General features: G+C 40.2%; 1 protein-coding gene across 1 annotated transcript in view; it reads left to right on the top strand.

The window, feature by feature from the left end:
• Zbtb11 (zinc finger and BTB domain containing 11) overlaps window positions 1-25,394 on the top strand; it is a 30,027-nt gene extending 4,633 nt beyond the window's left edge. The window contains exons 2-11 of the mRNA XM_042676660.1: window positions 1,452-1,687; window positions 2,514-2,745; window positions 7,514-8,352; window positions 8,577-8,753; window positions 10,817-11,062; window positions 13,959-14,103; window positions 20,459-20,576; window positions 22,749-22,907; window positions 23,015-23,190; window positions 24,125-25,394. Coding sequence (XP_042532594.1) covers window positions 1,452-1,687; window positions 2,514-2,745; window positions 7,514-8,352; window positions 8,577-8,753; window positions 10,817-11,062; window positions 13,959-14,103; window positions 20,459-20,576; window positions 22,749-22,907; window positions 23,015-23,190; window positions 24,125-24,642 — 2,846 coding nt within the window. The 3' untranslated portion in view covers window positions 24,643-25,394. The remainder of the gene's footprint in view (window positions 1-1,451; window positions 1,688-2,513; window positions 2,746-7,513; window positions 8,353-8,576; window positions 8,754-10,816; window positions 11,063-13,958; window positions 14,104-20,458; window positions 20,577-22,748; window positions 22,908-23,014; window positions 23,191-24,124) is intronic.
• Window positions 25,395-27,205: the final 1,811 nt, after the last annotated feature.

The following is a 27,205-nucleotide window of genomic DNA, read 5'->3' as shown; positions in this document are numbered from 1 at the left end:
GTCATTGAGCTTCTTTTTGCTCAAGGCTACCACTAGAGCCACAGTAGTACTTCGGCTTTTTCTGTTTATGTGGTACTGAGGAATCGAACCAGTGCAAGGCAGGCCCTCTTACCACTAAGCCACATTCCCAGCCCTCTTTGAGCTTTTTGGTTCAAGAGTGCTCTACCACTTGAGCCATATTTCCATTTCTAGCTTATTTTCGTATGTGTATGTGTGTGTGTTTAATTTGAGGTAAGAGTCTCCTGGACTTTCCGGCACAGGCTAGCTTAAAAATGAGATCCTTAGATCTCAGCTTTCTAAATAGCCAAGATTACAGGCATGAACCACTGGTGCCTGGGTGAGACACTATGTTTAATTGCTGATGGATGGCTCACTCTTGTAGTTGTGGATACTTAGGAGGATGAGATCAGAGGATCAGGGTTTGAAGCCAGCCCACATAGAAAAAGTCCATTAAACTTATTTCCAATTAACCCCAAAAAGCTGGAAGTAGAGCTGTGGCTCAAGTGGTAGAGCACTAGCTGTGGGCAAAAAGATTCAGGGACAGTGCACAAACTCTGAATTCCAGCCCTAGTACTAGCACCAAGAGAGAGGAAAGGAGGGGGAAAATAGGGAGAGAGGAGAGAGAGACACAGAGACAGAGCACAAAGATCAAGGAACTGATGAGAAACTCTAAATACCTCTTAAAACTTGTGTCTTGACACTAAACAATTCATGTTCCTTTGGCTAAATGAATTGCATGGTCTTATCTGAGGTCAAAAGAATGGAGAATCTTTTGAGTATTTGTATGAATCTAAAGGCTATGGCTTACTATGTTCCCAGAGTATATTATAATGCAGGATCTTTGTCACATATGTGGTCCATATTTCACCAAAACATAATGCAAAGCCTGACCAGCATAGGTTTTATTTTATGGATACATTGTAACGTGGAAGTGGGCAAGCCTATAAAATTGTCTTATAATGGGAGAAGTGAATAACTGAAAATCAACAAAAACCAGGTATCATAGCATGAAAACAAACTGTTATTCACATACTTATAAATGTAAAAATATATCTTTTAGCCAGGCACTGGTGGCTCATACCTGTAATCCTAATACTCAGGAAGCTGAAATATGAGGATCAGGGTTCGAAGCTAGCCTGGGCAGGAAAGTCCATGAAACTCATATATCAATTAATCACCAGAAAACTGGAAGTGGAGCTGTGACTCAAAATGGTAGAGCCTTGATTGAAAGAACTCAAGGACAGTGCCTAGGTCCTGAGTTGAGTTCAAGCCCCATAACCAACAATAAATAAATACATAAAAATTAGTATCTTACATTTTTAAGTATCTTTATATTTTCTACAGTCATAGGTGTGTTTACATAGAGTCACTTGAACATATATTAATATACACAGATTAAATCTATTCTTTGTTTTCAAGTAGGAACAGTATTAACTTTATTTTTACTGCAGGTATATTAAAGCAAGTCAAAGATTATATAAAACAGTGTAGCAAATGCCAGGAGAAACTAGATCGCTCCCGTCCAATATCAGATGCTTCAGAAATGTTGGAAGAATTGGGACTAGACCTTGAATCTGGAGAAGAAAGTAATGAGTCAGAGGATGACCTGAGCAACTTTACTTCACCTCCAACTACAGCTCCTAAGTCTTCAAAAAAGAAGCCAGTATCCAAACATGAACTTGTATTTGTAAGTGACAATTTCCATTCAGCTTTCACTGTTTATTTGGTTGTTTTTTTTTGTGCTACTCCTGGAGCTTGAACTCAGAGCCTGGGCACTGGTCCTGAGCTGCTTTTGCTCAAGGCTAGCACTCTACCACTTGAGCTACAGTGCCATTTTGGGCTTTTTCTGTGATTAATTTGAGATAAGAGTTTCAGAGAGTGCTGGGAATGTGGCTTAGTGTTAGAGTGCTTGCCTAGCATGCATGAAGCCTTGGGTTCAATTCCTCAGTACCACATAAACAGATAAAGCCAGAAGTGGTGCTGTGGCTTAAGTGGTAGAGTGCTAGTCTCGAGCAAAAGAACTTTAGGAACAGTACCCCGGCCCTGAGTTTAAGCTCTAGGACTGGCCAAAAAAAAAAAGTTTCATGGACTTGGCTACTTGGGCTGGCTTCGGTCTGTGATCCTCAGATCTCAGCCTTCTGAGTAACTAGGATTACAGGTGTTAGCCACACAGCACCCAGCTTAAGTCTCTTTTTATTACCCTATTTCCCTTGTTTTGTAATGAAATAGTGGTATTGGTAGACAATACTTTTCTGGAGTAGTACATGGGTCAGGAAGTAAAATTACTCTGACTAGATTGTTAGCTACTTTTTGATTACTTTGTGTTTTTGTTTATTGGTTTATACTAGTTTTATATGTCATCAAATTTCTGACAGTAAAAAGAAATAGAAAATAATGAGGCAAACATATTGTGCCTTATTTAAGCCAACAGGTAAAAGAAAGAATAACAGATTGTTTCTTCACTTGGAAAAAGGGAATAGATTTCCAGTTGATATCAAACTTTATTTTGACAGGTTGATACGAAAGGAGTGGTAAAGCGTTCTTCTCCAAAACATTGCCAGGCTGTCTTGAAACAGCTGAATGAGCAGAGACTTTCCAACCAGTTCTGTGATGTAACTTTATTAATTGAAGGAGAAGAGTACAAAGCACATAAGTCTGTTTTGTCAGCTAATAGTGAATATTTTCGAGATCTTTTTATTGAGAAAGGAGCTATTTCCAGTCACGAGGCTGTGGTGGATCTTTCTGGTAAGATTTTTTTTTTTTTAATCCTGCCATTTGTTAATAAGTACACTCTAGAAGAGAGAGTTGTTTTCTAAACAGAATTTATGCTGATAGAGGCCCATATACAGAAACCTACTACCTATTGAAAAGGACCTTTTTTTAAAAAATTTAATTTTTAGGGCTGGGAATGGGGCTTAGTGGAAGAGTGCTTACTTAGCATGCATGAAGCCCTGGGTTTGATTCCTCAGTCTCATAAACAGAAAAGGCCCGAAGTGGCGTTGTCGCTCAAGTGGTAGAGCACAAGCCTTGAGCACAGAGAGGCTCAAGGACAGTACCAGGCCCTGGGACAGCTCCAGGACCAAGGGGAAAAAAATGGTTACCCTTATTTGCAATAACTAGTATATATGTCTAGGACAAGCAGAAAAGGTCAAAAGCTATGTACATATGACCTTATAAGATAATGCTAAGTGAAGTGAACCCCAAGATAGGGACACACCAGGTTTTATCTTTCTTGCTGTTGTTTTTAATGTACTTATAATATACTATGGGATTTTTTGTTTCTTTTGTATGTTCTTCCCCCATGGTATAAATACCCTGTTTTCACTGTATTTGATTCTGGGCCCTGCATCTTGTATATACATTTTTCTGATTTGGGGAGGGGAAGGGAAATAACAAAATGCTGAAATAAGGATACAGGTTGATCCATTGTAACAATGAGATGTACAAGACACTATGTTGAAAATGAACTTTACAACTTGCGGGGGAAGGGTAGGTGGGGAGGAAAGGGATAGTAGGGGAAAAACAAAGGAGGGGGTAACAGTGCTCAATAGAAAATGTGCTCATTATTCATGTAACTGTAACCCCTCTGTATCTTTACAATAAAAGTATATATTAAAAATCAATTTTATTATTATTGTTAAGGTATGTACAGGGGAGCTACCATTTTATAAGTCAGGAAATGAGCACATTTCTTTTTTGGACATTGACACCCCTTCCTTCACTTTCCCCCAGGTTCCCCTTCTTGCCCTGCCCACAAGTTCCGTAGTTCATTGTCTACATATTGTATATTGAATACTGTGATTGTATTTGTTTACCCTTCCTCCCTCCCTTTCTGCACCCTTTTTTGTTCACCTCCACTCCCAAGAAGCAAAAAAAGGGTCTTTTTTTTTGGGGGGGGGGGGTCCGGTCGTGGGGCCTGAACTCTGGGCCTGGGCGCTGTCCCTCAGCTCTTCAGCTCAAGGCTAGCGCTCTACCACTTGAGCCACAGCACCACTTCTGGCTTTTTTTCTTTTTGCTTATGTGGTGCTGGGGAATTGAACCCAGGGCCTCATGCATGCAAGGCAAGCACTCTACCACTGAGCCACCTTCCCATCCCCAAAAAAAGGGTCTTCTTAAGCATGGTTTCTAAGATAGAGCTATAGAAAACAGTTGTACTAGAAGTATTTCTGGGATTTGAACTTTTTGAGAGAAATCTACAAATGCATCTATATTTCTATGCTAAGTGAATATGTTATTTAAAAATTACATACTTGGCTGAGTACTGGTAGCTCAAGGCTGTTACCCTAGCTACTTGGGAGGCTGAGAACAGGGGATCATGGTTTGGGGTTACCTGTGACAGAAGGGGTTTTAAGATTGTATCCCAATAGAAGAAACTGAGTGGCTGTGGTATCCCATGCAAGGGCTGGGTGGATGGTCTGGTGGTAGAGTACCTGCTTAGTAAGCATGAGCTTGAATCCAAACTTCAGTGGAGGAAAATGTCAGATAATTATTTTATTTTTCCTCCTCTCTCTTGCTTTCTCCTTTTCCTACTCACTAAATTCACCTAGTGGCTTAGAATTATCAAATGAAAATTTAGAAATTTAAAATAGATAAGCTCATTTATGCATACCTGCTCTCATAATAGGAACTTACTGTGACTCGCATTCTGACATCATTTTGTAAAATTTTATTTTCCCATTCTTGGAAGGTAAAGGGTGCTGATAGATTTTTTTTTTAAATTAGCGTAGTTAGTTGTAGGGCAGGGCTTATTGTTACAGTTAAAATTTATTAGGTAGGGCTGGGAAGGTGGCTCAGTGGTAGAGTGCTTGCTTTGCATGCATGAGGCCCTGGGTTCAATTCCTCAGCACCACATGCACAGAAAAAGCCGGGAGTGGCACTGTGGCTCACGTGGTAGAGCACTAGCCTTGAGCTGAAGAGCTGAGAGACAGCGCCCAGGCCCAGAGTTCAGGCCCACAACTGACCCCCCCAAAAAAAAATAAATAAATAAAAATTAGGTAATAGACCATAATACAGTATTTCATTGTTGTGTGGTTTGTTTTTTATTTATTTTTATTTTATTTTGTATTTATTTATTTTTTGCCAGTCCTGGAGATTGAACTCTGGGCCTGGGCACTGTCCCTGAGCTTCTTTCGCTCAAGGCCAGCACTCTACCACTTGAGCCACAGCACCACTTCTGGCTTTTTCTGTTTATGTGGTGCTGAGGAATTGAACCCAGGGCTTCATGCATGCTAGGCAAGCACTCGACCACTAAGCCACATTCCCAGCCCTATGTGGTTTATTTTTAAAAGGAGTATTCTTATGTTCAGTTTCTTGGTCTTAAAATTTGTGCCAGGATTAACATGCTTTCAGGCTGTTTGATTGTCAACTACTTAAGGGAAACTGGGGCCTGGTGATTGTCCTTTATTACCTAACTAGCCATGAGGATAATGTTGATCTCTTTTCTTGTTTTTTATCCTGATATGTAGTATATCTGTTTAATTCATCCATTTGTAAATCCTCTTATCTGTATATAAAAGTCTCACACTATATCCTTTGAGTCAAAACTAGAGAGCAAGAAATAAGAGATTATAAAAGCTTGCTTTGGTTGGGTCTCAGTGAAATGGGAAGTTAATTATATTAGAAAAGCTCAACACAGCTGGGAAGGTAGCTCAGTGGTAGAGTGCTTGCCTTGCATGCTTGAGGCCCTAGGTTCGATTCCTCAGCACCCATAAGCAAAAAAAAGCTGGAAGTGGCACTGAGGCTCAAGTGGTAGAGCACTAGCCTTGAGCTGAAGAGCTGAGGGGCAGCGCCCAGGCTCAGAGCTCAGGCCCCACGACAAACAAACAAACAAACAAAAAGCTCAACACAGAACAGTATAAGGTGGGGGATAAGAATATTTCCTGGATTGTATAATAAAACTCTAGGAAAGTATACAGTTTTCCTTTTTGTTTTTTGTTTTTTTGGGGTAGGAGGTAAATGGGAATTAAACCCAGGGCCTTGAATACCTACTTTACCACTGTGCTACATATCTTGCTCTATGCAATTTCTTTCCATCCTTCTCTCTTTTTCTTCCTTTCCTCTTCTTCCTGTTACTCTCTCTTTCTTTCTCTCCTCTTCTCTTTTCTCTCCCTCTCTCCTTCTAACCCCCCCCTCCCCCCTGCTTTCATATTCTGGTCCTAGGACTTGAACTCGGGGCCTTGGTGATGTCCCTTAGATTTTGTGCTCAAGGCTAGTTTTCTACCACTTGAATTACTGCTTTCTGGTGGTTGATAAGAATTTCACTGACTTTTCTGCTTGGGCTGGTGTTGAACCATGATCCTCAGATCTCAACCTCATGTGTAGCTAGGGTTACAGGCATGAGTCGCCAGCACCCAGCTTCCTATATCATTTCTTAGTTGTCTATTTGTTGTTGTTTTTTTTTTTTGGTTGGTCGTGGGGCCTGAACTCTGGGCCTGGGCACTGTCCCTCAGCTCTTCAGCTCAAGGCTAGTGCTCTACCACTTGAGCCACAGCACCACTTCCAGCTTTTTCTGCTTATGTGGTACTGAGGAATTGAACCCAAGGCCTCATGCTTGCGAGGCAACCACTCTACCACTGAGCCACCTTCCCAGCCAGTTGTCTATTTGTAAAGGTAGTATAAGAATCATCACTGTTGTAGTGGAATTTTTTTCCTTCATTTTTTAAAAATTACATGATTACTAGGAATTAGAAATGGTTTTTGAAAGTAAAGCACTAAGAATATAGAAAAGAAATAAACTGACTTTATTATTTTACATAAAATTAGAATGCAATACCCCATAAATATGGTAATTTTATTCCTGGGATCTAGAATATGCAAACTATAGCCTAAGGGCCAATTCTCCCTACTCTCCCTTTTCACACAGAAATTTGTACAGCCTGTTCCCATTGTGTACATCAGAGCTCAGAGCCGAGTAGTTGTGACAGGCACTTTGTGACCTGAAGTATTCATTATCTCATTCTTTATAGAAAGAGTTAACTGACCCCTGCATTAAATCTTGTTCCTTAATGTTTAGTTGTAGAATACTCTGTTCAATTAAGTGGACTACTTACTGTAAATAGACAATATAGCTACACTTACTGAGTGTGAGGTTGGTTGAAACCTGACTACTCACCATCCTCCCTAGATGCAAGCGCTCTACCACTGAGCCACCTTCCCAGCCCCTCCATTGTTCTTTTTTACCCTCCATTCTCCAGCAGCTATTTCTTGAGGGCAATTTGAGGAATCCCCAGGGTTCTAAGGAATAAAGTTTGAAAATGACTACCTTACAACAACTCGAAATAGTGAGTCTGATATTATTTTCTATATTAGGTATTGAGAGATTCAGCTCATAAAAGTGAGCTAGTCAACATTTGATAAGCAGCCAGAACAGAAAGCAAAATTCATGGGTAATTAATTATAGAATTAATGGCCATAATTGCCACTTCTTTTATCTTGTAATTCTATATCAGTTGTTCCTATACAGTGTTTTTGTTATGACTAACTTTTTTGTCCCTACCTTTCTTGTTTCATGCAGGTTTTTGTAAAGCAAGCTTCCTTCCTTTGCTAGAATTTGCCTATACTTCTGTACTGAGTTTTGACTTCTGTAGCATGGCTGATGTGGCTATCTTAGCTCGTCATCTCTTCATGTCAGAAGTTTTAGAAATTTGTGAAAGTGTGCATAAACTAATGGAAGAGAAGCAGCTAACAGTATATAAAAAGGGTGAAGTACAAACAGTTGCATCTACCCAAGACCTGCCACCACAGAATGGAAGTACAGCACCTCCTGGGGCTAGCAATGAGGGAACCACAAACACTGTACCTAGTGAACATGGAGGTTGTGAAATTGTACTACTAGTAAATGGAGAGTTGCCAGAAGCTGAGCAGAATGAAGAGGTAAGACAACAGCCTGAGTCCCAGGTTTCTTCAGAGGCTGAAGCTACTATATCATCTGCAGGAAGTATAGCTGACTCCCATCCTGAAATAGAATCTGTTGCTTTAGGAATGAAAAACGAGGCAGACCTAGAAGCTTCAAACATCAGAGATGACACCGTTTCTAATACAAATCCTATACTTTCAAAAGACAATATAATCAGTAGCTCTCATGAGGACAGTGATATGGGAAATGATGTATCAGCTGAAGATAACTGTGCTGAAGACATTCCAAATGATACGCAAAACCTTGAGCAGCCTTTAAAAGATCATGAAAATCTAGTTGCATCAATGGCAAACCAAGACCTTGGCCCTGAGGATGACACTTATAGAAGTAGGCTTCGGCAGCGGTCTGTTAATGAAGGGGGATATATCCGACTACACAAGGGCATGGAAAAAAAGCTCCAGAAGCGGAAAGCTGTTCCTAAGTCAGCAGTCCAACAGGTATGATTTACAAAAGGTTATCATTTGTAATTTCAGCTTTAGGTTGACAGCATCCTAGTGATGAACTTAGGTTTATGATAAAAATTATGGGATGGGTACAGGGCAGCAATTTAATGTTTGAAGTACCAATATCACTACGATAGTAGGAATTAGAAGTTTATGACTCATGACATAAAAAAATGAAAATGTCCAAACTTAGGTTGTGTTTACCGTCTCTTAACAAGGTGGCCCAGAAATTAGTTCAAAGAGGGAAAATGATGAAACAACCAAAAAGGGACACCAAGGAGAACGCTGAAGAAGCGTCCCACAAATGTGGCGAATGTGGAATGGTGTTTCAGAGACGGTATGCTTTTATAATGCACACTCTGAAACATGAACGAGCTAGAGATTACAAATGTCCGGTGAGTATCTGAAAACTAATAACTCAACATTACTGTAAATTTAGTGTACAGTATGCTGGTTGGTTATTTCTCCCACTGTTGTCTTGTTTCATTTCTGTGATATTGCTGTAAGAGTCATCTATTTCATACATGCCATTTCCTTGTACTCAGATATACAGTGAATTACCTGTGCTTTCTTTTATACCTTGGTAAAGCAACAGGAGAATGATCATTTTAAAAATACACATTTATAAGAGGGTACAGGAAATAGAAAGACCTAGACCCTGGACGCTAATAAATAAGTGAAGTAAGTGATTGAGCAAATTTCTCAGGACTCATTTTGAGGTTTTTAGTTGAGAAAGCTACAAGTCAGTCCAGTTGTATTGAAGAACTGCTAAATAGTTCAAGAATTGGTAGTAATACCAGTTACTTTGAAAGTCAAGATAATTGTTATTCCTTGACCAGAGATACTTTTCTGTCGTGAAAAGGTAAAACTATAACTTTTTTGAAGAGAACTATGCACAGTGAAGGTACACTGTACAGAAAAAAATCTACGAAGATCAGATGTGGGAGTATAAGCTGTAATCCTAGCACTTGGGAGACTGAGGCAGGAAGATCTTGAGTTTGTAGCCAGCCTGATAACTTATTTCAAAAATCAAACCCCACAGGTATAATTTATCTAAAAGATAAATGGAATAGAACAATTACATCTATGAAATAACCAGACAGAGTCAGTTGTCTATATCTTTGGATTCTATACCCATGCATTCATCCAGTTGTGTGTTGAAAATATTTGTGAAAAAAGTAACTTTATATTGGATTTATACAGGCTTTTCTTTTTTCTTATCATTATTCCTTACACAGGGCAGAAATACATCCATTTACCTACCAATTACATTTTATTAGTTGTTAATGTAGAAGCTGGGCACCAGTTGCTCACACCTGTAATCCTAGTTACTCAGGAGGCTGAGATCTGAGGATCAGGGTTCAAAGCTAGCCCAGGCAAGAAAGTCTGTGAGACTCTTATCTCCAGTTAACCATCAGAAAAGCGGATGTGGCGCTGTGGTTCAAGTGGTAGAGTACTTGCACTTGCCTTGAGCTAAGAGCTGAGGGACAGAGCCCAAGCCCAAAGCTCAAGCCCCACGACCAAAAAAAAAAAAAAAAAGTTAATTCTGGTAGAAAAAGTAGGTCAGGAAACTGGTCAGGAAACCAGTTTTTTTGTTACCTTTTTTTTTTTTTTAAATCAGTTCTGGGACTTGAACTCAGGGACTGGGCTCTATCTCTGCACTTCTTTTTGCTCAAGGCTAGCACTCTACCACATGAGCCACAGTGCCACTTCTAGATTTTCTGAGTAGTTTATTGAAGATAAGAGTCTCATGGACTTTTCTGCTCAGGCTGGTTTCAAACCATAGTCTTCAGATTTCAGCCTCCTAAGTAGCCAGGATGACAGGCATGAGCCACTAGTGCCTAGCTTATTACTTTTTAAAAATGAAATATTGCAGATGATGAACATAGATAACTGATGTCTAGAAGAATGAAAGCTTTCACAAATTTCCAGCAACTATAGTTTCCAAGGACCTTCACAGTCTTAACCTTTATGCTATCTCTAGCCCATACTTCTCCACCTAAAGCTCTTAGTAATGATACAGGGACTCTGTTTTGTGTCCTAGTCTTTATTTTGGTGGTGCTTAGGCCTCAGACATTGTTAGGCCACAGACATTGTTAGGCAGGCACTTTACCACTGACCTGTACTCCCAGTTCTACTACTCACCACCACTGCTACTACTTTACTACTCAGACCCATTCTTTCCTCATTGTTCTGATTACTCCCTCCTAAATAATTCACATTTTCTTCAGATAGGTCTTATTCTATAGTTATATTGTAAATCTCTTTAAAGGTAAAGAATTTTATCTTTTTCATTTTTATGATTGGACACCTAATAGTCATCTTTTACATAATATATGTGTTTGTTGATTATAATTATTGTAACCAGAATCACAAAGTTGAAATTTGGGTCAGGTTTCACTTAATACTTTGTAATGGAAATATATTTAGATAGAATCTTGTTTACTTTTTCTTTTAGTTATGTAAAAAACAGTTTCAGTATAGTGCCTCGTTGCGTGCACATCTTATTCGACATACCAGAAAAGATGCTCCGAGTTCATCCTCCTCCAATTCCACATCTAACGAGGCATCAGGAACATCATCTGAGAAGGGCAGGACCAAACGCGAATTTATTTGTTCCATATGTGGAAGAACGCTACCTAAATTGTATTCTCTTCGAATACATATGTTAAAACATACAGGTGTAAAGCCACATGCATGCCAGGTAAAGCTATAACATTCTATTCTATTCTAACATGCTATTTAAAGAAGGCACTAGTTGATGTATATTTAGGAGTCACTCACTTTTATAAAATGTCAGAAAATTTTATGTTCTCAGCTTTTTGCCTCTTTAAGGAGTGATTCCCTATTGTACTCTTTAATTTGTTCTCTCAGATCATAATTTGAAAGAAATCTATTTAGGATGTTAGTGAAATATGTTAAGGTCCAGAGGATTTACAGGGTGAGAAAAGCCAATTTATTATCCTAATCATTCTTCAGAAGAACAACCCTGTAATGGAAAAGAACCAGTCATTTAGATTTTGGTCAAAAAAGGTCCTGCCTAAGTTATATATTCACCTCTGTTATTGAAAATGGAGGGTTACCAGATGTGGAAATACGACTGATTCCTTGGTAAATTCTGTAAATATTAGCCAGCCTGGGGCCATTTGGAACAGTGACAAGTTTCCTTCTTTTTTTTTTTTTTGTCGGTCATGGGGCCTGAGGTCTGGGCCTGAGTTCTGTCCTTCAGCTCAAGGCTAGTACTCTACCACTTGAGCCACAGTGCCACTTCCAGCTTTTTCTGCTTATGTGGTACTAAGGAATCAAACCCAGGGCCTCATGCATGCAAGGCAAGCACTCTACCACTGAGCCACCTTCCCAGCCCACAGTGACAAGTTTCTAGTAGCACCTGTAGCTTGCATAGAATCATGACCACCGTTGTTACTCTTAAAACAGTTTTTGGAACCAATGAAAGTTGCTTTTTTAAAGTCAGTCATGGGGCTTGAATACTGGGCCTCAGCTCTTCAGCTCAAGGCTAGTGCTATATCACATGAGCCATAGTGCCACTTCCAGTTTTCTGGTGTTTTTTTGTTTTTTGTTTTTCCTGGTGGTTTATTGGAGATAAGAGTCTCACGGATTTCCTGTCCAGCCTGGCTTTGAACCACAATCCTCAGATTTCAACCTCCTGAGTAGCTAGGATTACAAGTGTGAGCCACTGGAGCCTGGCTACCAATAACACTCATAGTATTTCTGTTTCAAGCTTTTTAGTGTGAGAGTAGAATATATAATGAGTGGAATGAATCTTTTTAGCAGCTCATGGGCAAATTTCTTTTTTTTGGAGTTGGTCCTGAGGCTTGAACTCCTCAGCTCTTCAGCTCAAGGCTAGCGCTCTTCCACTTGAGCCACAGTGCCACTTCCGGCCTTTTCTGTTTATGTGATGCTGAGGAATCGAACCCAGGGCCTCATGCATGCAAGGCAAGCGCTCTACCACTGAGCCACCTTCCCAGATCCAACAAATCTGTTTTATTTATTCTGTTATTCTGCTTTTACCCTGTTCATACTGATATTCATACTGTCATACTGCTTTTTTCCCCCTACTATCACAATTATTGTGGAAACCAAGTGATAAAAATCATTTATTCGGTGCTGGGAAGGTGGCTCAGTGGTAGAGCACTTGCCTTGCATGCCTGAGGCCCTGGGTTCAATTCCTCAGCACCACATAAGCAAAAAGAAAAAAGCCGGAAGTGGCGCTGTGGCTCAAGTGGTAGAGCACTAGCCTTGAGCTGAAGAGCTGAGGGACAGCGCCCAGGCCCAGAGTTCAGGCCCCATGACCGGACCCCACCCCCCACCCCCCAAAAAAAAAAATCATTTATTCAAAAATTTAAGTGTTAGTGCTGGGAAGGTGGCTCAGTGGTAGAGTGCTTGCCTTGCATGCATGAGGCCCTTGGTTCGATTCCTCAGCACCACATAAGCAGAAAAAGCCGGAAGTGGGGCTGAGGCTCAAGTGGTAGAGCGCTAGTTTACAGCTGAAGAGCTGAGAGACAGCACCCAGGCCCAGAGTTCAGGCCCCACAACTGACAAAAAAAAAAAGTTAAGTGTAAGAACTGGTTGGGTTTTTGTGTTCTATACAATATTCAAATGCGTAGTCTATGGAAAATAAGTACAGAAATAGAAAGTATGCAAGTAAATTCTTACAGCTATTTGACATTGTTACAAAATTTTTATTTGATTGAGCAAAATACCTTCCTAGTAGATTGGGAGGGATAGATAACTCTTCACTGCCATTTCAGAAGAACTATTCTATTTGATGTAGCAAGAAATGAGTAGAATGTTCTTAATTAAGCTTTGATCTCTCTCTCTCTCTCTTTCTCTCTCTCTCTCTCTCTCTTACCCTGGGGCTTGAACTCAGGGCCTGCGTACTGTCCTTGAGCTTTTTTTTTCTGCTGAAGGCTAGCACTCTATCACTTGAGCCACAGCACCATTTCCAGCTTTTTCTGTTTATGTGGTGCTAAGGAATTGAACCCAGGGCTTCATGCATGCTAGGCAAGCACTCTACCATTAAGCCACATTACCAGCCCATGATGTCTCTATAACATAAGGTATTCTATATACTAACCTCACAACAATAGCACAGGTATTTCCCTATTGTTTGAACTTTTATGGTGGTCACGTAGACTTAAAGATTGCAACAATATTAAATACTGAGTCAGAAAAGGGATCAGCTAGCTACAATCCTAGATTTTTTTATGGTTTTTACTTTCAATGTCATTTTGCTTATAATTTTAAATTAAAACCAATTATTTTAAAATTATTTTATATGGGGTGGGAAGGTGGCTCAGTGGTAGAGTGCTTGCCTTGCATGCATGATGCCCTGGGTTCTATTCCTCAGCACCACATAAGCAGAAAAAAGCCGGAAGTGGGGCTGTGGCGCGCCAACCTTGAGCTGAAGAGCTGAGGGATAGCGCCCAGGCTCAGAGTTCAGCCCCCATGACTGACAAAAATAAAAATAAAAATAAAATTATTTATATAAATATATGTTCATTATGTCTATTTTTTGTCCTAATTCAGAAATACTTACTACTTTTCATTATACTGACTTAAATACTACTGTTTTATTTTAGGTCTGTGGAAAAACATTCATCTATAAACATGGTCTAAAATTACATCAGAGTCTCCATGAGTCACAAAAGCAATTCCAGTGTGAACTGTGTGTTAAGTCATTTGTTACCAAACGGAGTCTTCAGGAACATATGAGTATTCACACAGGTAAAAAGAAATGTATATAATTTATTTTATCTATTTACATTTACTATTATCAATTGTGCTGTTAAGGAATTATATTGATGGTTGTATATGTTTAGTTTTCACTTATTTCTTTATGTAGTTGCAATATATTTCAAAATTACTCATCTTTTCTCTTTCTTTTTCCCTTACCCTTTCCCCTTCCAACTCCTATAATATGCAGGTTTTGTTTTTTTAGTAATGAGACATTGAATTAAAGGTGTTCTTAAATGTAATTTTAGAGCTTATTTGTATTGAAATATTCATGTGGAAAATGTGTACTAAGCTGAGCATTTTGATGCATATAATAATAATCCCAGCTGCTCAGCTAGGGCCAGTGGCTCATACCTATAATCTTAGCTACTCAGGAGACAGATCTGAGGATCATGATTCGAAGGCACACTGGGGAGGAAAATCCAGGGGATTTATCTCCAGTTAACTACCAGAAAACCAGAAGTGGGACTGTGGCTTGAAGTGGTAGAGTACTAGCCTTGAGCAAAAGAACTCAGGGACAGCACCCAGTCCTTGTGTTCAGGCTCCACGACTGACAAACCAGACTCCCAGCTACTCAGAAGTTGGACACAGGATAATCAAGAGTTCAAGGGCATCCCAGGCACCTATCTTAAAAAAAAAGCAAACAAGAAGTCAGTTATAGCTCAAGTAAAGAGAATCCTGGCCTAACGTATATAATAAGGCCCTGGGTTCATTCCTCAGTACTACAAAAAAAAAGAGGGGGGGAGGGAGAAAATGTGTATTGGTTTTAAATCATTAGAGTCTTCAGATTTTTTTTCTGAATCTTGTTTAATATATGAGAATAGAATACAGCTGAAGATATGAGTCAAGTGGTAGAGCACCTGTCTAGCAAGTACAAGGCCCTGAGTAATAATACCCTAGTAACACCTTCCCCCCTAAAAAAGAGGATAGATACATTATAATGGAACAGGGCAAATTATATATACCCTTCATCCAACTTTAATAATTATCATCTCAAATGCAGAAAGCATCTTTTTTTCTTTCTTTTTTTGGCCAGTCTGGGGAGCTTAAGGCCTGGGCACTGTCTCTTACCTTCTTTTGCTCAAAGCTAGCACTCTACAGTTGAGCCACAGTGCCACTTCTGGCTTTTTCTGTTTATATGGTACTGAGGAATTGAACCCAGGCCCTTCATACATGGTAGGCAAGCACTATGCCACTAAGCCACGTTCCCAGCCTGCAAAAAGCATCTGTTAGGACTGAAATACTTGAAGCCTCTTCTAAAAGTGAATGCACACAGCCTGTAAGTGCCACTGCTACTTCTTCATTTTAGCATTTTTTAAACCCTAAAGGAAATTCAACCTAAAGCTGTCATATTTTATTAATACTGTATCATCTTGTGCTGAAGAATCCAGTTAGGGAGAAGTGGCTACTGAAGTTCTGATTAAAATCTACAAAGGTTTTGTTTGTACCTCTGTTAACTTTGAATGTTGCATACCAGCAGCTCTGAATTTCCTGTGCTATATACTTTGTGCTAACCCATTTGAAATCTTTACTGGCTGTATCCAAAGAGAAAAATAATAAATTTTTTCCTTTTTTGTGAGTCGTGGGGCTTAAACTGAGGGCCCTTGCATTATCTCTGAACATTTTGTTGCTCAAGGCTAGTGCTGTATCACTTTAAGCCACATCACTACTTCCTGTTTTCTGGGGATTAATTGGAGATAAGAGTCTGACTGACTTTCCTGCTCCTGCTGGCTTTAAATCACAATCCTCAGATCTCAGCCTCCAGAGTGGCTAGGATTACAGGGGTGAGCCACGGTGCCTAGCTGAATTTGATTTCTTTAAGGAAGCTAAGTTTATACATTTTTAAGTTTTTTTTCATTTTTTAATATATATTTTTATTATAAAAATACTGTACAGAGGGGTTACATTTACATGAGTAAGGTAATGAGTACATTTCCTATTGAGCATTATTATCTCCTTTGTTTTTCCCCTACCATCCCTTCCCTCCCCACATTTTAAAGTTTCACTTACAGTTTTGTTTTTCATGTATTTGTATATTGAAATATCTTGTGTATATCAATAACAAGAATAAGCAGTTTTGTTTCAATAAAAACAATTATTGGACTGGGAAGGTGGCTCAGTGGTAGAGTGCATGCATGAGGCCCTGGGTTTGATTCCACAGCACCACATAAGCAGAAAAAGCTGGAAGTGGTGCTGTGGCTCAAGTGGTAGAGCGCTGCCTTGAGCTGAAGAGCTGGGGGACAGTGCCCAGCCCCAGAGTTCAGACCCCACGACCAACCAAAAAAAAAAAAAAACCAAAACAAAACAATTATCATTTCATGAAATGGTCATGCTTTAAAAAAGTTAAATAGTAGGCAGATGTAAATGTCAGTGTGGTAGACAGCTTACAATTTTAAGGGAATTTTCAGTCCAAACATACCTCACTTCATATGTAAAGCAAGAATGTAGAAATGGCTAAGGAATGATTGATACCTACTGTAGAACTTGTATTTAATCCATAGATTGTGTAAGCATATAATTCTTAGGAAACTGGCCTTTGCCAGGACAATCATACTTTGCATAATGGTGCAAATCCCACAGTGGACTACATGTGCATATACAAGGGTAGTCTCATTAGGGTATATCTCCCAGTGATGTCATAGATCAGACACACTGTGATGTTGGTACAGTGATGAAATTGCTTAAGAATATATTTCTCAGAAGAAATCTTCGTTGGTCAGCTTTTTGTCACTGTGACCTAAACAAAAAGAAGGAAAAGTTTATGTTTTGCTTTGGGTTTAAAGTGAGGCAAGATAAGTAGGAGCATGTTGGGTGAGACTGCTCACCTTCTGGAAGCAGACAGAATGAGAAGGGCCAGCGGTCCTGCATCTTTTAGGGCATGTGCTCATGACCTGCTTCCTCCAAGTAGGCCTCACTGATTTTTCACTGCCTCCAGGAATGCCGTCATATTACCAATCTATCGAAGGATTAATCTGTTGATTCGGTTAGAGACCTCAGAATCCAACCACTTCCCAATCCCCATGGGCCTATGAGGGACATTTCATATTCAAACCATTACATTCTATCCCTACCCACAAAGGTGTATGTTCAGCTCATTGTACAAAATGCATTTCAATCTACCTTTAAGATACTCTCATAATTGCTCAGAAGTTTAAGCCTAAAGTTTCTTCTAAGACTCAAGACAAACACTTAGCTGTCAGCAACTATAGAAACAGCAAACAAGTTAAAATAAGTCCAAAATACAATGACACAAGAGTAGACATACCCTTTGCAGGAATAGGAAAATAGAAAGGAGGAATCAAACCAAAGAAATACTGAATTACAGCAGGGGAGACAGCTCCGCGGTGCTCTATATTTGGCTGTTGGGGCGCATGGTGTGATGTGAGCTCTCACATGGTTTGGAGAGCTCTTCTCCAAAGCCTTGTTGTTTGCAACCTTAAGCTGGCTCTGCTTAGGGCCTGTGGCTTTTATTGGCAGATGTTCTGTGCTCTTGGCATCTCCAATATCCTGGTATCTATATTCAATCTTCTGGCTTAAATTACAGCTTCACACATTGTCTTCCTAAGGATTCCCCTTGAGGACTGTGACCCCCATCAATCTTGCCTGGCCTCCCAGGCTTTCCTTGAGAATCTGAAACCTCTAATGCTCCATAACTGTTACATTCACATGTTTTTAAAAACCAAGGTTGTGTGGTCAGTGAGAGGTGTGCTGTCAACTCAAGCAAGTAGCAAGGCCCTCTTGGATTATGCTGCAGTCGAACCAGTACTTGGATGACTAAACACCACAAAATAATTCCATATTTGCCCCAGTATAAGCAGGGCTTTTGTCAGATGCATTCTCTTCTCAAAGCAAAGTGTTTGAAATGAGTAAAAACCTTTTCACTCCTCAGCTGTGACAGATTAGGGCTAGTCAATTCCCGAGATGCTCTCAAGATATCTTATTGCACTCCTGTAAAACATGTGGCCTCCTACTATTGGAGCCAGTCTTTCTAACAACTAGATTTTGTTTTTTTAGTCCCAACTTCATGTCCTTTTTTTTTTGGTTTGGTTTGGCTGGTTGTAGGGCTTGAACTTTGGGCTTGGGCGCTGTCCGTGCGCTCTTCAGCTCCAGGTGAGCTCTCTACTGCTTGAGCTCACAGCACCACTACCGGTTTTCTGGTGGTTTATTGGAGATAAGAGTCTCACCGAGAGTCTGGGAAAGTGGCTCAGTGGTAGAGCGCTTCCCTTGCATGCATGAGGGCCTGGGTTGGATTCCTCATCACCACATAAGCAGAAAAAGCTGGAAGTGGTGCTGTGGTTCAAGTGGTAGAGTGATGGCCTTGAGCTGAAGAGCTGAGGGACAGCGTCCAGGCTTAGAGTTCAGACCCCACAACCAACAACAACAACAACAAAAAGAAGAGTCTCACCGAGTTTCTTGCCTGGGTGGCTGGCTTTGAACCATGATCCTCCTATTTTAGCCTACTGAGTAGCTAGGATTACAGGAATGAGCCACTGGTGCCTGGCTTCCTTTTTTGTCCAGACTTTTTAAATCTTTCTTTGTGCTTTGCCTTTTGTTTTCAGTTCTCTGTGAATTTGGCCAATAGGAAACAGCAAAGCATTAGTGGCTACCCCTGTAATCCCAGCTACCGAAAAGGCTGAGATCTGAGGATTGTGGTTCAAAAGTCATCCGGGCAGTATTTGTATTTCCAATTAAGCACCAAAAAAGCCAGAAGTGGAACTCTAGCTCAAGCAGTAGAGTGCTAGCTAGCCTTGAGCTAAATAGTTCAATGACAGCACGCGCATGCGCGTGCACGCACACATACACACACACACACAGAGGACACAACAAAATTCACTATCCAAATACTGTGTTGCCTTGAAATTTTGTTTTTCTACCAAATGAATTAGTGTGCTACTTTTTTTTTGGGGGGGGGGGGTGTCAGTCATGGGGCCACTTCTGGTTTTCTAGTGGTTTATTGGAGATAAGAGTTTCACGGCTGGGAAGGTGGCTCAGGGTAGAGTGCTTGCCTTGTATGCCTGAGGCCCTGGGTTCCATTCCTCAGCACCACATAAGCAGAAAAAGCTAGGAAGTGGTACTGTGGCTCAAGTGGTAGAAAGCTAGCCTTGAGCTTCAGCTCACGGAAGCACCTAGGCCCAGAGTTCAAGCTTTACGACCAACCAGAAAAAAAAAAGTTTCATGGACTTTTCTTCCTGGGCTGGCTTTGAACTGTGATCCTCACATCTCAGCTAGTTTGCTACTTTTTTTTTTTTTTTTGTCGGTCGTGGGGCTTGAACTCTGGGCCTGGGCGCTGTCCCTCACCTCTTCAGCTCAAGGTTAGTGCTTTACCACTTGAGCTACAGCTCCACTTCTGGTTTTCTAGTGGTTTATTGGAGATAGGAGTCTCATGGTCTTTCCTACCCGGGCTGGCTTTGAACTGTGATCCTCAGATCTCGGCCTCCTGAGTAGCTAGGATAACAAGCGTGAGCCACTGGCACCCGGCTGGTCTGATACTTTTAAACTCAGTCACCTACAGTCTCATGATACAGACAAAATGTAGACAAATCTTTTGCTAGAATGTGACACTTATAGACTCTTTTCCAATTCCGGAAAGTCCTCACTCTCTTCTGAAACGTAAAAATAGTAGTCGATGCTGTCTACAGTCCAGTCCACATTCTATTCTGCGTTCACACCAGAATTGCCAATTTAGCTGTACTTAGTACATTCGACAGCTTCTTCTCTAGCCTAGAGCTCTAAACTTTCCAAATTCCTCACATAAGCCAGTTGCAAAAGATTATAAACCACCTCTGATAAATAGTTAAAAGTGGCCCCCCATTCCTGGCACCAGTTTTAACCTTTTCAGTGCTATAACAAATACCTGGGAGCTGTGCTGCCGCAGCCATGGCAACATGGTGGGCATGGGCTCTGGACGGGAAGTAGGTGACTGGAGTGTGGGCAGGACCCCCTGGCTCATACTTGAGGATATAATAGGAGCTGCCCACCCTCCTGCAGTCCTCGTGTGTGACTGCTTCCTTTGCCTGTTTCCCGTGCAGAGCCTCCCTCACCCACCCTTCTAATGCTGCCATGCACAGTGGAAGCATGGCTTCAGCAACCCAGCCCTCCAGGTATTTGCCATGGCAATGAAAAAACTAACATCCCTCTTATTATGCAATGCAAGACGGCTGTTGTTTGAGGAGGAAATAGAGATTTCGACTTTTGCTATTCTCAGAAGTTCCTTGCCAGTGTTTGCATTTCCATGGTCCATGATAAATGAACTTCCAAAATAATGACATAGACAGCTGATGGGATGATAGCTAGGTTGGTGACATGCTTTTGCTTTTTCTTTCTTTCTTTTTTTTTTTTTAAACAGGAGAATCCAAGTACTTTTGCTCAGTTTGTGGGAAGTCTTTTCATAGGGGTTCCGGACTCAGTAAACACTTAAAGAAACACCAACCAAAACCTGAGGTTCGAGGCTATCATTGTACTCAGTAAGTATTTAATGTGGGAAACGTTCATTCAACTTGATTATCTTTTTTTAGCTGGTCCTGGGTCTTGAACTCAGGGCTTGGACACTCTCCCTGAGCCTCTTGGTACTCAAGGCTAGTACCACTTAAACCACAGCACCACTTCCAGCCTTTTCTGAATAGTTTATTGAAGATAGGAGTCTCACTGACTTTTCTGCTCAGGCTGGTTTTGAACCACGATCCTTAGAGCTCAGCCTCCTGAGTAGCTAAGATTACAGGTATGAGCCAATGGTGCTTCACTTATCTGCTTATTTAGTTTACTTAAAAGTCATTTTCACAAATATACAAAGAATTATCTTTGAATAACTAAAATGTAATTTCAATTTACTTGCTCTTCATTGTTATTTTGCCTATACTGTGCTTTTGGCTATTTTAATACTTTTATTGAAATAGGACTCATTAAACAAAAAAATTCATTAAAGCAATGAAAAAGATTTTCCAACTGTCTTAGCTGAGGATGGGGATTACTTGAAGGAAGAGGGAACCTTTTTTTGTGTCAGTCTTGAAGTTTGAACTCAGGGCCAGGGTGCTGTCTGTTCCTGAGTTTTTTTGCTCAAGGATAGCGTTGTGTCACTTGAGTCACCATTCTGTTTCTGACTTCTTGGTGCTTAATTGGAGATGAGAGTCTTGCAGACCTTCCTGCCCAGGATGGCTTTGAACTGTGATCCTTAGATCTCTGATTGTAGGCTTGAGCCACTGGTGCCCGACTCTGATTTCTTTTTCTCTGAACTTATTTTCCAGAGCGACATGAAATTCTTTTCTTTTTTTATTGTTGTTGTAAAGATTTTTGTGGGTTATGGTGCTTGAATTCAGGGCCTAGGTGCTGTCCCTGAATTCTTTGCTCAAGGCTAGTGCTCTACTACGTTGAGCTACAGTGCTACTTCTGGTTTTCTGGTAGTTAATTGGAGATAAGAGTCTCATAGACTTTTCTGCCAGAGCTGGCTTTGAACAGCTGCCCTCAGATCTCAAACTCCTGAGTAGCTAGGATTACAGGCATGAGCCACCAATGCTGTTACATTTTTTAAATTTTAGTTTTGTTTTTATTGTAAAAGTACTGTACAGAGGGGTTACAGTAGGTAATGAGTACATTTCCTATTTAGCATTGTTACCTCCTCTTCGTTTTTCCCCTGTTATCCCTTCTGTCCCCAACTCCTCCCTCTTCCTCCTTCCGCCAAGTTGTAAAGTTTGTTTTCAACAGTGTCTTGTACATTTTTTTTATTGTAAGTAAAAAACAGCTCAAAGCCAGCCGGGCAGGAAAGTCGGTGAGATTCTTATCTCCAATAAACCACTAGAAAACTGGAAGTGGCTCTGTGGCTTAAGCGGTAGAGCACTCACCTTGAGCTGAAGAGCACAGGGACAGTGCCCAAGCCCAGAGTTCAAGCCCCATGACTGACAAAAAACAAAACAAAACAATAAAAACTCCTCAAATAGTTTTTTTATGCTTAGAAGTCTGTCATTTAATATGAACTCGTTTCTATTATATAGACATGGTAATGGCAGTGGTTTAATCTCTAGCCTCTTCAAATTATCATAAAAGATCATTTTCTGGCAGTACAAGTGTTAGTGGCTCACGCCACGTGTAATCCTAGCTACTCAGGATGCTGAGTTCTGAGGATCCTGGTTCAAAGCCAGCCCAGACAGAAAAGTCTATGAGACTCCAGTTAACCAGCAAAAATCTGTGACTTAAGTGATAGAGCACTAGGCTTTGAGACAGCACCTACTCTTATTCTCTATAAAAGTTCTTAGGTTCGTTCTAATTATATTGTTATTTTTCTATCCCTGAGTCAGTCTCTATGGCCAAGGGAATCTTGGGCTTCATCCCTATGGTCTGTGGTTAAAGAGCTGCTCACCTCCAACATGGGACAGGGAAGGAAGGTGGTGGTGAAGGGTGTGTGTATAGGAGAACAAAACCAGGATGAGGTAAGGTGGACAGGCATTTTCTCTTTAATAACTTTTGGCCACTATACATGGTGCTTTAGAGGTTAAAGAACTTAAAAGGTTTATAAAACTGGAAAACTGGGGAATTCTTTTGCTTTAACTTTGGGATTATCTTTCAGAGTTCTAGAAATGAATATACTGAGTTTTTCTATTATTGTTTTAGAGATAATCCAATTAGATAACTAAATTTCATTGTAGATGTGAAAAAAGTTTCTTTGAAGCTAGAGATCTTCGTCAGCACATGAACAAGCATCTTGGTGTGAAGCCATTCCAGTGCCAATTTTGTGATAAGTGCTATAGTTGGAAGAAAGATTGGTATTCCCATGTGAAATCTCATTCTGTCACTGAGCCTTATAGGTGAGTAAATTTGAGACGGATGTAAACTTAATTGAGAAGTGTATGTACTTCAATGCATTCTTAATGACTGTTGGACAAAATAATTGAGGTCCCTTCCCCTATTTTAGGTGTAATATATGTGGCAAAGAATTTTATGAAAAAGCTTTGTTTAGAAGGCATGTAAAGAAAGCCACCCATGGAAAGAAAGGAAGGGCAAAGCAAAACCTGGAGCGGGTGTGTGAACAGTGTGGAAGAAAATTTACTCAGCTGAGAGAGTACAGGAGACATATGAACAACCATGAAGGTAACTTAGCATTATAGATATCTGAATAAAATGCTTGCCAGTCCAGCAATGCTGCTTTTGGCGCTTACCTTTAATGCCTTAGAAAAGACTTAAATAATAGAGTTTATACTTAACCGAGGACATAATAATTGGAAGGCTGTTTCCTTCTTTACCCTAACCATGAAGGGATAAATGAGGTTGAACCTAGAAACTAAACTGGTCTGTAAATTCTATCTTACTTATTTTTGAATGATATTTGGTATTTGAAATATAATTGAAGTTGCCTGGAGAGAGAAGCTTTCATGCAGATGGGACAGTGATCGTTGGATTTCATGTAAATTTTCTAACAACATCCCAGAAGCATAGAGCTTGTGTAAGGAAAACCATTAGGTGCTGATTAAAAAGATTGCCATAGTCAAAGTGTAAGAGCACAGGCACTGGTACTGTACTTTAAAAACATTATTGGGGCCGGGCGCCTGTGGCTCCCGCCTGTAATCCTAGCTACTCAGGAGGCTGAGATCTGAGGATCACGTTTCAAAGCCAGCCTGGGCAGGAAAGTCCACGAGACTCTTTTTTTTTTTTTTTTTTTTTTTTGCGGATGCAAGCAGCAAGAGGTTTATTCGGGCAAGCCCTCGGCTCCCAGGTGCACTCAACCTCGAGATCCACAAGGTTCGGGTTGAGTGTCTGAGAACCGGTTACACGGGTACCCGGGGCGACAAAGTCTATCGGGAGACTTGCGCCGAGACTCTTATCTCCAGTAAAACACTAGAAAACCGGAAGTGGCCCTGTGGCTCAAGTGGTAGAGTGCTCGCCTTAAGCTGAAGAGCTGAGGGACAGCGCCCAAGCCCAGAACGACCACCAAAAAAAAAAACATTGGAAATTGAGCATACCTTAACACTTGCAGTTCATTATGTTTTCTCCCATCTTTCCTCTCCACACTTTTCTTTTTTGACAGGAGTTAAGCCTTTTGAGTGCTTAACATGTGGAGTAGCTTGGGCTGACGCTCGGTCTCTAAAACGTCATGTGCGAACACACACAGGTGAGCGGCCCTATGTGTGTCCTGTGTGTAGTGAAGCCTACATAGATGCCCGGACGCTTCGCAAACATATGACTAAATTCCACAGAGACTACGTGCCTTGCAAAATTATGCTGGAAAAAGACACCCTTCAGTTTCATAACCAAGGAACTCAAGTGGAACATGCTGTTAGCATCTTAACTGCAGACATGCAGGAACAAGAAAGCAGTGGTCCTCAAGAGCTTGAGACGGTGGTGGTGACAGGAGAAACTATGGAAGTTCTTGAAGCTGTTGCAGCTACTGAGGAGTGTCCATCAGTATCAACGCTTTCTGACCAAAGTATTATGCAAGTGGTTAATTATGTTCTGGCACAGCAGCAAGGACAGAAGCTTTCGGAAGTGGCAGAAGCTATTCAAACAGTCGAAGTAGAAGTGGCACATATTTCAGAAGCAGAATGAATATAGTGATGGCAAAAAAGAAGACACATCTTGTACACTGAACTCACAAAATGTTTGTTTACAGCTCCATGTGACTATCCACTTTAAGGTTTCTGTGTCAATGCTCTGGGCTGTTGGTGCCATTTCCTTTGGCCAGTGAGTTCTGTAGAAAGTCTGTACTGTAAAGAAATGGAGAACAAAATTCTGTCTGCTGATAGTGGTTTATCATGGTATGTTTTTTTATGAATTAATGTTCATAAATGGCTGTACTAAATTTAAAGTTGTACAGTTTTATTTGTATTTTGACATTATTTTATTATATATTTTGAGTTCAAAGGCTACACCAGTTAGCTTTTTTTTTTGTTTTATTCTCAAAATACAGTTCGGTGATTTCAGTTGCTACTTGTGGATTAAAAAGAAAATTTTAATATAAAGCATTTCATAGGATGCATAGGTTTATTACTTAATTTTTTGTAGGTCTGTGATTTACAACTTGCTATTTATTTAACCCTTTTTGAGTCAGGGATTCCTTATTCTGTTTTAAAGCACTTAATGAGTTATGTGTTGTAATCAAGTTCAAACAATATATTTATCTTTGTGGGGAACCCATAAACTGAGTACCTGATTTTTAAAATGCCATTAAAGTGCATAAAATTCCTGTTAAAGCCTTACTGTGCTTTCTCTTCCAGGCATATAAGTGGCCATGAGAAATGAGTACTGTTTATTAAACACTGTTGATGGAAAATTTCTCCTCTAACATAGGACTGTTAATTTAAAACAATCTCTGCTGAAAAGAGTGAACAAGTTAATGAATGCACAGTTACATTTGGTTATGTTTTCATCTTTTGTATCATGTTTGTGTCGAAAAACTGCAGGTGAAAAATAGGATAGCAATATGGACATCCTGTGGATACCATATAATTGTCAAAAAATTTTCAGAATATTGAAAAGTCTTCAATACAGCCTCATTATAGGATACTACTTGATTATGCTTCTACCAAAATAAAAAATCTTGAAAATTTACCTAAAACTAAATTATATTGATTCATGTGTTTGATTTTTAAGTTCTTCCTCTTTAAGCTAGTCAATTTTCTGACTTTTAAGATAACCATGGAGAAATCTCACATTTCTCTCTAGGAAACTACCATTGAAGCTATAATTGTTAAAACTAAGCTTTTAGGTATTAGAAGCTATCTTAAGATAAAAAATTAAGATATATACAGATTATATGTAATTCATTCCTAAAGCACAAAAAAAGAATGTGCCTTGTTGTACATATAAAGATGCTTTTATTCCAGTTTACTTTAAAAATGGCTTTATGTATAAATGTGATAGCCATGCTGCATGCATTATATTTGCATACATAATATTTGCATTTGCAAATTTTTGTTTCAGTAGCTGTATGGCTGACTAAGTGAATCTACATACAGCCTGTTGTAATGGCTGATTGTTTACTATGTTAGTGAAAAAGTTTTTCAGTCTAACTAAAACTTGAAATTGTATTTTGTCCATTTTACCATTGTTACTACATTTAGTTAATTGTGAAAGCCCATTTATGTATGTCAGAAATATGTAAATAAAAGATGTTCAATCTTGTTTAAAGCATAAGCTTTGAATCATGGATCAGTTTTATTTCATGTATTTAATATCAGAAACTAAAACAATAGTTGGTGGAATGGCTTCAGTGGTAGAGTTCATGTCCAGAGAGTAGGTTCAGTCCCCAACAACAAAAAAAGAACTTAAACACAACCCGTATATACCAGCAGTAATGAGTCCTCTACCATGGTTTTGTGGGTTCCCCCCCCCCCCCCCCCCCCCCAGACAGTCTTGCTATTGTAACCCAGTCTCATTTCATATTGTGGTCTTCCTACCTCATCAGCCTTCTGAGTTGCTGGGGTTATGGCTATGTGCCACCATATTATGGATTTTAATCAAAAGAATTTAGATCATTTTTTAGGGCAACAGAAACTGTTAAATTTGGGGGCTATTTGTTGTTGATTTACATAGTGCTTTTTTGTTTTTGTCAGTCATAGGGCCTGAACTCTGGGTCTGGGCACTATCCCTCAGCTGTCTGCTCAAGGCTAGCTTTCTACCACTTGGCCACAGCGCCACTTCCTGGCTTTTTCTGCTTATGTGGTGCTGAGGAATCGTACCCAGGGCCTCATGCATGCAAGGCAAGCGCTCTACCACTGAGCCACCTTCCCAGCCCCAACATAGTACTTTTTTTTTTTTTTTTGGTTGGGTGTGGGGCTTGAACTTGGCTTGGGCACTGTCCCTGCGCTCTTCAGCTCAAGGCACATGCATGCTTGAGCCATAGCGCCACTTCCGGTTTTCTAGTGCTTTATTGGAGATGAGTCTCATGGACTTTCTTGCCTGGGCTGGCTTTGAACCACGATCCTCAGATCTCAGCCTCGTGAGTAGTTAGGATTACAGGCTTGAGCCACCGGCCCCCAGCAACATAGTACTTTTTTTTTTTTTTTCTGCTTATGTGGTGCTGAGGAATCGAACCCAGGGCCTCAGGCATGCAAGGCAAGCAAGCACTCTACCACTGAGCCACCTTCCCAGCCCAACAATATAGTACTTT

The sequence above is a fragment of the Dipodomys spectabilis genome, unplaced genomic scaffold, assembly GCF_019054845.1.
Source record: "Dipodomys spectabilis isolate Male_0828 unplaced genomic scaffold, ASM1905484v1 ptg000032l, whole genome shotgun sequence".
Lineage (NCBI taxonomy): Eukaryota > Metazoa > Chordata > Mammalia > Rodentia > Heteromyidae > Dipodomys > Dipodomys spectabilis.
Note: the sequence above shows the minus strand (reverse complement) of the source record. Positions and strands in the feature narration are given on the sequence as shown.